This window comes from Ornithorhynchus anatinus, chromosome 3 (genome assembly GCF_004115215.2).
Source record: "Ornithorhynchus anatinus isolate Pmale09 chromosome 3, mOrnAna1.pri.v4, whole genome shotgun sequence".
Taxonomy (NCBI): Eukaryota; Metazoa; Chordata; class Mammalia; order Monotremata; family Ornithorhynchidae; genus Ornithorhynchus; species Ornithorhynchus anatinus.
This window is the reverse complement of record NC_041730.1, coordinates 91734145-91745728: the sequence shown is the minus strand read 5'-3', so window position 1 is coordinate 91745728 and position 11584 is coordinate 91734145. Positions and strand designations below refer to the sequence as shown.

At 44.6% G+C, this 11584-nt stretch overlaps 1 protein-coding gene across 5 annotated transcripts in view; it reads right to left on the bottom strand.

The window, feature by feature from the left end:
* Positions 1 to 1207: 1207 nt before the first annotated feature.
* Positions 1208 to 11584, bottom strand: part of DAB2 (DAB adaptor protein 2) — a 77772-nt gene continuing 67395 nt past the window's right edge. For all 5 annotated transcript variants that reach the window (XM_029060191.2, XM_029060192.2, XM_029060193.2 and 2 more), the window contains 4 exons: positions 9182 to 9817; positions 6754 to 6872; positions 4327 to 4401; positions 1208 to 2847 (listed from right to left, as the gene is read on the bottom strand). In XM_029060191.2, coding sequence (XP_028916024.1) covers positions 4333 to 4401; positions 6754 to 6872; positions 9182 to 9817 — 824 coding nt within the window. In that variant the 3' untranslated portion in view covers positions 1208 to 2847; positions 4327 to 4332. The remainder of the gene's footprint in view (positions 2848 to 4326; positions 4402 to 6753; positions 6873 to 9181; positions 9818 to 11584) is intronic.

The following is an 11584-nucleotide window of genomic DNA, read 5'->3' as shown; positions in this document are numbered from 1 at the left end:
AGGTTCTAATTCTGCATGCACCACTTGCCCGCTGGTTGATCTTGGATAAATCACAACTTCTCAGTGATTCAATTTCCCCCTCTGTAAAATGGGCATACAATACCTGTTTTCACTCCCCCTTAGAGTGAGCCCCATGTGGGAGAGGGATTATGTCCGAGCCGATAATCTTATTTTTAAGCCCAGCAGTTAACACAGGGCTTGACACATAGTAAGCACTTGGATACCACAATCATTATTATAAAACCACTCCAACTGCAGGTCACTGAAGTTAACTGTACTGCTCTGTAGGGAAAGTCACAAGAATCATGAAACACTATTGCAGCATTTCTTTAAAGCAGGTGTGATAAATTCCTACCCTTTAGCTGAGCCATTTCAAAGATATTGACAATTGAACATCGATTTAAAAAAGGCAAAAGAAGTCCTCTTGCAAAGCCATGGAAAAAATAAAGCAAGAGACTGGCGAAGAGCGACAGCTTGTATAACAGACTTGGATCCGAGACTTTCTAATTGTTTTACTTCCAAACGTCACACACAAAACTTGCGTCTTTACACTCAGCTGACACTTCGGCATCCCCACCTTTTCTGATTTTGAGATGCGAGTTAGAGGGATTTCAGAAATGCCCTAGAACCAAGAAGCACCTGCTTCAGGTGAGACCCCTGTAACCCAAATGGGCACTACCCCCAGACGCCATATTTTCTATGACTCACTGAAAGGTCACTGTGTTCAGGGAACATGTCTACCAACTGTTATACTGTACTTTCTCACACTTAGCTTAACCAAGTGCTCTATCCACAGTAAGCTCTCAATAAATACAACTGATTGATCTTCTGAACAACCAGGCCCTGACTAGGTTTTTCAGCTGTGCACTGGGGTCACTAACCTGCCCCTTGAGAAGAGAAAGCACAGAGGATGCATTGAGCAACTCGGATGATGTCTTGGTGACCCGAGAGAGTTGAGGGTGCAGTGTACTCCCTCAGTCTTCACGTTAAGTTGCAATCCAGATTTGATGGATCCTTGGGGCAAGGGATGGAGAAACAGATGGAGTGGACCAATTTACCCATTATCTTAACACCATCGACGTCGTCTTCCACCTTCACCCAATCTCTCGAGGGACTGAAAGCCATTAAAAAGGGATCTAAAGGATCAGGAGAATCAGTGGATTCTGACATCAAGGCACAGCAATTCATTCACTCATGGCAAACAGGAGAGTCTGCATTTCCAGTTTATTGAAATTATAAATTCATAGCTTTATTTGCATTACAGAAAAGTGCACGAAGGATAAGTATGTACAGAACAGTTGGGTGACTCGCTGCATGTGTCAGTTTCAGCTTTCAAAACAACAATCTCATGATCTAAAAGTAACTCCAGTTTCGCAGAAGGGGTGGCATTTGACATCAATACACTTTCTAGTTCATGTTTGATAATGGTTGAGCAGAAAGTCAGAAACAGAAAGATTAAGTCTATATGTTGATCAGCTATTACCCCTGAACACAGAGACCCATGAATTTATCTTAGACAATCAAATTGGGCTTAGGGCTAATCAAAAGAGGTCCACCAGCATGTTTAAGTTTTAAGGCCGACACCGTTTCACCACCAAAAAAAAGTGAACTTAGTTTGTGGGATCCATTACCCACAAGAACCTGAGAGTTGAAGGTCAGAGGCCTGCAGCCAAAAAAGAAAAACAACAAAAAAAAACACCTCATTTTGGCAAGAATGCACCCTTCATTGTGCTAGAAGTAGGAGTACATTATTGAAACTTTGTGCCTTTTTTTGGTACCGAGAAGTAGGCTGACAGTCTCATTACATTTCAGCTGATCTAAACAAATATTTAAGACTTATAGCCTTCATTCAAACACCATATATTTATTGTTTCAAGTCAGTAAAGAAAAGTTAGTTATCAGAGAGCACCAAAAACCCTCAACAAGCCTCAAGGTATTTGGCCCAGTGTGGGGGGGAGAACTAGAGATTGTGGAGTCAGCGGTTAGCTATTTAGTACTGGCCTGGATTCTGGGTCTCGAGATTAGGTTTAAGAGATGGCCATTTATCTGTTAGAGAAAGAGAAAGGCCAGAACTCTGGTAACAGAGACAATTTCCTACTGCACCTACATATTCCCCTCTGTTGCATAAGGATAGTGAGGAGTGAGTAGGGCAACCAACTGAGAAACTGCACAGCACAAGTCATTTGACATTAATTTCCATTCTAACCTGCCCTAATCAGCTCCAAGTCACCTGAACAGACAAGAGCTAATATGCATAGGGACAGGGAAATAAAATGTGCTAAAAAGGGCAATTCGAGGAACAGGCACATGACTTGGGGAAGGAGGCCTGTTGGGGTGGAATGTGTCCTTGTCTCCGGAGAATTTAAGGATTCACTTCAAATTTCACTCTAAAAGCGCTTTTGTAGAGGCGGAGAAAGCAAGACTTCCATCCTGTGTTTTAAGTGCTCAGCTCCAATACACCATTAACATAAAAGCTACAGAAGCCTTGAAGGACAGAGATTCAAGAGCTTAACCATTAGTCCACAAGTTTTGGGGTCTCCTTTCCCTTTAAGAAGTGTACTACAGAGCCACAGGAAGGTAGGGAAGAGGCTTCAGGTCGGCGGGACTGACAGTCTCCCTTGGGAGATTTCACTCGACTTGTTTTAAGTTCGGACATTCGGGTACTTACAGTTTCTTTCAAGCCGGGCTTAAAAGCCAGACTTTATGTCTGAACAAAAAAGCAGAAGACATTTAAGTGAAAGAGGCAACAGCCATTGTAGATGGATGCTTGACTCAAGACAATGACAAGGAGGTGTCTGGTTATTCGTTTTGTCCTTGCTAAATGTGGCAAAACTCTTGGTCTTGATGCTGAAAAAGTTAGGTCCCGGATGAGGGTTGGAGGGAACAACAACAACAAAAAAAGACAGTGATTAGTAATTTGGGGATATACTTAATAATTGCTTCAATTTGCTAGATGGTCAACTCACCATTATACTGAGTTCCAAGGCTGAGATTTTGTCTACCAACTCTGTTATTCTTAGTGCAGTGCTCTACACATAGTAGGCACTCAGAAAACATCGTTGTTTGATTTGCTTTCATTTTGTTCTATGAGGGAAGGATCATTCAGTGCTATCTGAGCACTTACTGTGTGCAGAGCATTGTACTCGTCCAAGCACAAAGTTGTTCCCTTTCCCTGCCCAAAATAAGCTTCCCATCTCATGAAAGAATACAGTCCCAGAGAAATTAAGCAACTTCTCCAAGGTCACAAAACAGGCCAGTGCTGGAGCTGTGACTGGAACCCAGGTCCTTTGACTCCAAATCCTGTATTCCAGTAGACCACTGTCTCTTTTTTTCTTGTTTGGGTGATATTTTGACTTTCAAGACATTTTGGGGAGACCAAAAAGCAGATCTTTTGGTTCAGCAGCTGTCACGCTGCATTTTATTCCATGAAACTGTCCATCCAGGGGTGTGTGAGGGGTGTGGAGTGTCTGGGAGTGTGTGTGGGGGGGAAATGTGTGTGTGTGTGTGTGTGTGTGTGTGTGTGTGTAAGCCGGGTTCTAGACTGGAAGCCCGGTGTGGGCAGGGATTGTATCTATTGCTGAAATGCACTTTCCAAACGCTTAGTACAGTGCTCTGCACACAGTAAGTGCTCAATAAATATGATGGAATGAATCAATGAATGGATGAATGAATGAATGGAGAGGAAAGGTGAAAGAGCCAAGCTTATTTGAGATACAGTGAAGCTGAAGAACAGCTCAAGCAAGGTTAGCAAACTGTTCATCGGTCAAATAAATGAAGCTCAAATTCCCCTTATTTTGTTTATGGCATACGTTCCCACTTGTGCGCCTTAATTTTTTCAGTATCAATGGTGTTTGAGCGTTAACTGTGTGCAGTGCACTTTGCTAAGTACTTGGGAGAGTATAGTACAATATGAGTTGATAGACACAGTCCCTGCCCACAAGGAGCTTACAGGGGAAACAGGCAATAAAATAAATTATAGATCAGAGAAGTCGGTTATAAATTCATGTGCGTAAGTGCTGTTGTGTGAGTATCAAAGGGGCTGATGGAGCGGTGAATAAAGAGGGAAAATCCTAGTTAGTACAGTGCTTAGCACATAGTAAGCACTTTAATACCATTATTATTATTCTCATTATTAGTTTAAAGGTGACATAGAAGACAGGTGTAGAGGAGGAAATATGGGCTTATTTGGGGAAGGCCTCTTGGAGGAGATGTGCGTTTAATACCAAAATCCACATCTTAAGTCACCCAAACAGGGAAGAGGCCAACTATCCCCTACCTAAAGCTGATCCCAATCAGGAGTGATATGACACCGGAAACAATACTCACAGGAAGTTATGCAAATGGATTCCCGAAAGGATCCCCGTATAGATCAGATGGTTGGGGCGGTTGAGGCGACAGAGCCTAAAGACACGAAATACTGGCGATTAATAAGCTGAATTTTTCCTCGGTGGGAATTTGATGATGGTTAATTCAAAGTCAGTTATTTAACATTTAAAGAGACTTGGATCCTTTAGCATGAAAATCCTCGATAGAATTTTTTGAGAATCGCCTCCAACTCTCAAAACAATGTGCATCATTCATGCTAAGAAAGCTCTTTGGACCTCCTTCTCTTAAAGTTCCAATGATGAGTGAATCTGTTGGCATTCAACCCCATATAAGGATGGCTAATCTCCCTGTCAGAGGACCACACACAAGAATAAGCCAAAAGGTTGGATAGGAGGACCGCATAAACCTTATTATATAGTATTCTCCCAAGCATTTAGTACAGTGCTCTGCACGCAGTAAGCGCTTAATAAATATGATTGAATGAACCTATTAGATTCCCCAAACTCTTGCATCCCAAAGAGGTGTGCATGAAATTGGGTGAGGACCAGATTTTCAAAGAGGGAGGAGAGCAGAAGTTGGGCAACAAGGAAGAGAAATTGGCCTTAAAGATGTCCAAGTTAACAGGCCGCAACAAGGAGGGGAAGGAGGCAGGTAGTGTGACCATCCCAAATTCTGAGTCGAGGGAGCATGGCCAGGAACGGGATTTTGCCTGCTCCTGAGTAGTGTTGTGTTCTGGTCGGAAAGGTCTATGGTGGGTGACCCCTGGCTTGCCCACTCATCCATCATGGGTTTCTGCTGCTACTATTCAGTCAGTCAATTGTATTTCCTGAGCACTTTTGTGTGCAGAACACTAAATTAAATGGTTGAGAGAGTATGGTATAATGATATAACAGACACGTTTCCTTCCCACAATGAGCTTTCCTCCTGAGAGCTTCCTGCTGCCAAGAGAACCAGTCCTGGGCTGATTTGGTCTATGGGGGCAGTTGTTCCTCCACAGCGCTTCGTCTCCCCGCTCACAGCCACCACACTGGTCGGGGCATTTGTCATGGTTAGGCTACTGTATCTGCCTCTCATCTCCAGTTCAGACTTCAGAAATATGACCTGGGCCTCCTGGAAGCTTTCCTCCATTAGTTTCTCTCCGTCTTAGTCCACATTTCCCAAAACCACCACCTCAGCACTTTTGAATTCACAATCATTTATAGGGCTTCTGTGCACATCAGCTTACATACTCTATTTAGAAAATTAATCCACATTCACCATTCCACTTTCTCCCTTCTGTCTGTTATTTTGTGTTTGTCTCTTCCTTCAGACTGGAAGTTCCTTAGGGGCAAAGATTGGGCCTAACTATTGTAGATTGGGAGCCCCATGTGGGATAGGGACTGTGTTCAACCTGATTATCCTATATCCACCCCAGTTTTTGGCATACAAAATTGTGACTCGTTAGCCACGTACTAATTCTTGAGTGTCTAGCACAGTTATCTGCACATGGTAGAGAACTGACTGATTGAAATAAGAGCTAAGGTCTGTCACTCCTCCTGTGGCACACACGTGAAGTCACTCCCGAGAAAGAACCACCCAGCTTGGCATGACTGACTATTGGTCATTTCCGAGATTCTTTCGTGCCAATTTTAATTAGGAGTTCCCCTCTCCACAGATTCTTGCACACTGGTCATGAACCCTGTCAAGCATTTTTAACAAACATCCTCACAAACCCCATCAAATGTCAAATTTTGTTTTTCGTCTACAACATATTCTTAAGGGTATAAAAAGCAAAAAGGTATTTTGGGTCATCTGGCATTTCACTAATGAAAGAAAGTAGCTTTTTATGTGGTTCAGGGGAAAGAGCGTGGGTTTGGGAGTCAGAGATCACGGGTTCTAATCCCAGCTCTGCCACTTGCCAACTGTGTGACTTGGGGCAAATCACTTAACTTCGCTGTGCCTCAGTTACCTCATCTGTAAAATGGGGATTAAAACGGTGAGCCCCACGTGGGACAACCTGATCACCTTGCATCCCCCAGCGCTTAGAACAGTGCTTTGCACATAGTAAGCGCTTAAATACCACAATTTTATTTTACTGAGTCTTAGCAACAGGTTGTGGGCTTGCCATATTTACCAGGAAGTGTTAAGGGAATCAACTGATTCTACAAGTCACATATTGAACATTGGTGGTGGTGACTGTCTAAAGATTAGCTCGACCCAGTGCCCCCTGGCAGGAAAGATTCTTTGCTGTGTGATCTTGGGCAAGTCACTTAACTTCTCTGTGCCTCAGTTACCTCATCTGCAAAATGGGGATTGAGGCTGTTTGTCCCAAGTTGGATAGGGACAGTGTCCAACCTGATTTAAATGTACCCACCTGGGCTCTTAGAAGAGAGTGTGGCACATTGTAAGCACTTAAACACCATTGTTATTATTCCTGTTCAAACTTACATTTGCAGGGGTTGGAGATGGAGTACTGAAAGGGTCCGTCCCAAAAGGATTCTCAAACACGCTTTTGGCAGGTATAGAAGTTGGCAGAGTGCTTTGTCGGGGAGCGGGCTTTGGTGGTTCTGCAAAAAGGAAAAAAAGAAAATACAGCATATTCAATAGGTTGGTTTAATCCTGAATAGCCTTTGTGAAACACTCCCAGGGCAGGCTTGCTTCCCTCTCTCTTGTATCAGTCTTTGGCAGTCAAAGCTGCCTTTACACAACTCTGGCATGCATTTCTTTTACAAAACAATAACTGTGTTCCCGCAAACCCCCACGCAATTCAAAAATCATGCATCTGCCATCGTTTCAGTGGGAAGTAGGCTAAGGGGGAGATGGTGCTCTAATAATAATAATAATAATGGTTTTTGCTAAATGCTATGTATCAATGGATTCTCTTACACTAGGTGAAGTTCAAGAAGGTGACAGCAGGTGAAGACTTTATAAGGGCTTGTATCACTTCAAATTTTAGCCTTACAAATTCAAATTATTAGACTTTGTTTCTCTGTCACTTGTCAGTGTTCATTGGCACCTCTCAGGGAAACGATCTCCGTTGCTTCAACTCAATTTCTCATAAATAACGAATTTTAATTATTTGCCACTAGTTCTCTTTGAGGTGCTAATGGAAGACTCACCATGAGAATGGAATACTATCTATTCATCTGCTTGAAACAGGATTCCTTCCAGAATCCCATCAAGTCATAGCCAAATTTGCTGCAGAATTCTGGTAAACCATGTTCTTCTTGCATCTTTTTCTGTCCAGGTTGCACAATGAAAATATAGCCTAAGTGTTGGTATGGCGGTGATTCATTCCACAAGTATATTCTAAAGCTGTTAATTTCAACTGTGAATTTGGCAATTATTTTCTATTAAAAAATAAGACCTATAAATTAATTTAGTAATGGAAGCAGTTGGGAAGCAGCGTGGCTCAGTGGAAAGAGCCTGGGCTTCGGAGTCAGAGGTCATGAGCTCGACTCCCGGCTCTGCCACTTGTCAGCCGTGTGACTGTGGGCAAGTCACTTCACTTCTCTGTGCCTCAGTTACCTCATCTGTAAAATGGGGATTAACTGTGAGCCTCACGTGGGACAACCTGATGACCCTGTATCTCCCGCAGTGCCTAGAACAGTGCTCTGCACATAGTAAGCTCTTAACAAATACCAAGTAATGGAGGACATTGTGCCTCAACTGGATGATCGGCGTGTGTATTCACTGAAGTTTGGTCAATCAAACTCCTTAACGGAAGTGCAGTTTTCCTTGGCAAGCTACAATTTTCTAGGTCTGGATTTAGTTTGTTCAAGACCAACTTAACTATCGCAGAATATAGAGACCAAATTTCTTGGATATGGGCAACGCTCCTGGGTGCTTCACCTCGGCTGAGGCTGGATCATATGGATCCCCTGGCTGCTGACAGTAGATGCTCCCCAGTTAGACTGCAAATTTCACGCAGTGACTGGCTGGCAGCCCCCAATAGGACTTGGATTTTACCAGCTTATTCCTCAGCTATTTTCAGACACTAAACCTTCCATGGCTGCCAAGGGAAAGCTGTATTTATCCCAGCCTAATTAGCTTCCGTAACAAATGTCAGTAGAGGGCAATGTTCAGTTAATTTGGAGACTCCGCTCAGTTTGACATTCATTTACTACCGGTTCTAAAAGCGTCAGATGTTTTCAGGACAGTCTGAAGCAAGTGAGGTCTGGACTAAAGATCCTTGAGACAGGAGAGCCACGTGATCCTATGTGAAGCAGCGTGGCTCAGTGGAAAGAGCCCGGGCTTGGGAGTCAGAGGTCATGGGTTCGAATCCCGGCTCGGCCACTTGTCAGCTGTGTGACTGTGGGCAAGTCACTTCACTTCTCTGGGCCTCAGGTCCCTCATCTGCAAAATGGGGATTAACTGTGAGCCTCACGTGGGACAACGTGATTACCCTGTATCTACCCCAGCGCTTAGAACAGTGCTCTGCACATAGTAAGCGCTTAACAAATACCAACGTTATTATGATCCTTCGCTAGTGGCCCAATAATTACTACTACATGAACTGTATTTATTGAGTGCTTACTGTGGGCAGGGCACCATACTAAGTGCTTGGGAGAGCACAGTATAACAGACAACAAGTGAATGAAGCAGAGGAGCCCATTCCGAAGATGGTGTGGCTACTGATTGGGTGAATAGGCTTCTTTCTGGCACGGGGCATCAAGTTGATAGTAATGATGGTATCAATCAAGCGCTTACTATGTGCCAAGCATTGTTCTAAGAGTAGGGGCAGATATGAGGTTCTCAGGTTGGACGCAGTCCCTGTCCCACATGGGGCTCACAGTCTTAGGGGGAAGATCGCATCACGACGGGTGACCCACAGACCTAGTCAACGTAAGAGGCGAGCAGAAAAAGGGGAACTTACCGTTGATTTTAGCTAAGAGTTGATGAGCATCAAAGTCATCGTGGTCAGCACTGTCTTGAGGAATGCCAACTTTGCTATTGAAGTAGCTGGTGAAAGCTCCAGAGGCTCCAGAAGGAGTACACTCCCCCCTCCTGGCCGGCACCGCGGGGGGCTGCCTCAGTTGAAAGTCCTTGAACATCTCTTTCACATCTTTGATCTCTCTGTCCCCCAGAGGGTCTAAGGCCGTGAAGGCATCGCTAGAGACGTCCTTCTGCGGGGCCGATCTAGGAGGCGGCTGAGGAGGAGTGATGGGGCCCGTGGCCAGCATGGCAGACGGCTGGGCGGGCACGGTGGGAGAGGTGAAGACGTTCGGCTGGAAGGGGTTCCCAACAGGGGCCGGCGGTACCCACGTGCTCGTCGAGACGCACGGCACAGAGCCCCAGAGGGCGGAGGACGGAGTCGAGGTCACGGCGCCAAAGGAGGTCGGCTGACTCCAGCCCGGAACCGCGGGGGCCGGACCGAAGGGGAGGGTCTGGCTGAATCCCGGAGACTGGGTGCCCATCATGGGGCCAGGGAGGATGGACGAGGACGGCGGGTTGAACACTAGAGGCTGTGAGCTCCACGGTCCTGCCTGAGCTGGTGGGACTGGCAAGCCACCTAGGGAAATAACAACAATAATGATATGGTGGTATTTGTTATGCTCTTACTTTGTGCCAGGCACTGTACTAAGCGCAGGGGTAGACACAAGGTAATTGGGTGGGACAGAGTTGCTGTCTACATGGGGCTCACACTCTTAATCCCCATTTTACAGATGAGGTAAGAAGGAGCATGGCATAGTAGATAGAGCATGGGCCTGGGAGTCAGAAGGTCATAGGTTCTAATCCCGGCTTTGCCACTCGTCTGCTTTTTGACCTTGGACAAGCCACTTCACATCTCTGTGCTTCAATTATCTCATTTGTAAAATGGGGTTCGAGACTATGAGCCCCACATGGGACAGGGACTGTGCCTGACCCAATTTGCTTGTATCCACCCCAGCGCTTAGTACAGTGCCTGGCACAAACACTTAAATATCATAATTTTTAACTGAGACACAGGGAAGTGAAGTGACTTGCCTAAAAGCACACAGTGACAAGTGTGTGGCGGAGCCGGGATTAAAACCCAGGTCCTTCTGACTCCCAGCCCCTTGCTCTATCCATTAGACCAGTCTGCTTAACCCATTAACAAGTGATTGATGAGTTAATCAATGCTCCTCTCTTTAGTGGAAAAAGCTTTGCCGGTGGATGCGGAAGGGATTTCTTCTAGAAAGAAAAAAAATAGTCTCACCATCCTCAAGGCAAGCACCTAGAGATGCTAGGAGAAGAGGCACAGTCTAAGTGGTTAACTATTATCCCCCTGGATTCTCACAACACATGGCATGGAACTGTAACAGCTAGTTCATGTTTAGAGTCCAATGTGTACAATAACTAGGTTTCATAAAGTGTCCCTGATCAGGCAGCCAAAATTTTTTTCAGATTTTCCTTAAATTTTAATGCTTTATTATTATTTTTTTTTAAAAAAACAACACAGCACTTCCCAGATCTATCACAAAAACAATGCAGTTGGTGTGTTTCCATAACATGAACCCTAAGACAGACATAACCTCCTGAAGAGTAAAGAAAAAGAGCTCTGTGTGAGTTTTTCCTCTTGACTACTCAACAACAAAATTCCTGCATCGGGTCACCGATCCCAATCGGATCCAAAAAGCAGGGCATTTTTTAGCTTTTAAAACTGACTTGCCTACATCCAGGCATCTGATCTGGGTGGTATCCAGAGTGCAGTATGGGGACAATCAAGGCAATATATTTCCATCTCTTGTGTCATGGTAAGGGTTGATGATTTCACACCCTTCTAGGCAACCACAATCAAGGATTCTTTCCAATGGCATTATTTGCCCTCAACATTTGTTACCCAAGTTCAATTCCCAGGTTTCAGGTATGTAGGAAGTTTCCCTACAACATTTTCCCAAGCACAAATTACAGTGTTTTGTTACTTAGTGAAAGCTCAATAGGTACCATCAGTGCTCTTCACTTGGATATTTATCTTGGCTCAAGTTACGTAAGCAAACAGCCTAAATTAATTCACAAGCTTCACTTACAGATCAGCCAGCCATGTGAGGCGACAATTTGCGACGTCTACTTATACTGTAGGTAATGATTCTGGAGGATTGAGTCTACGTGGGGGAAACACTTGCTCAGTGCTAGAGCAGAGGCCAGAAGTCGTGGTTCAGGAAGAAAACCTTGCATGGCTAGAGCTTCTGCAATGATCGTAACAGGACTAAGAGGGTCAGTAGGACTGGTATGCCATGCTATGCCTTTTAGGCACAAGGCAGAAAACCTCCAGGAGAACTTCCCTGAATAGTCTTCTTTTCCTCTTCTCTTGCTCCTT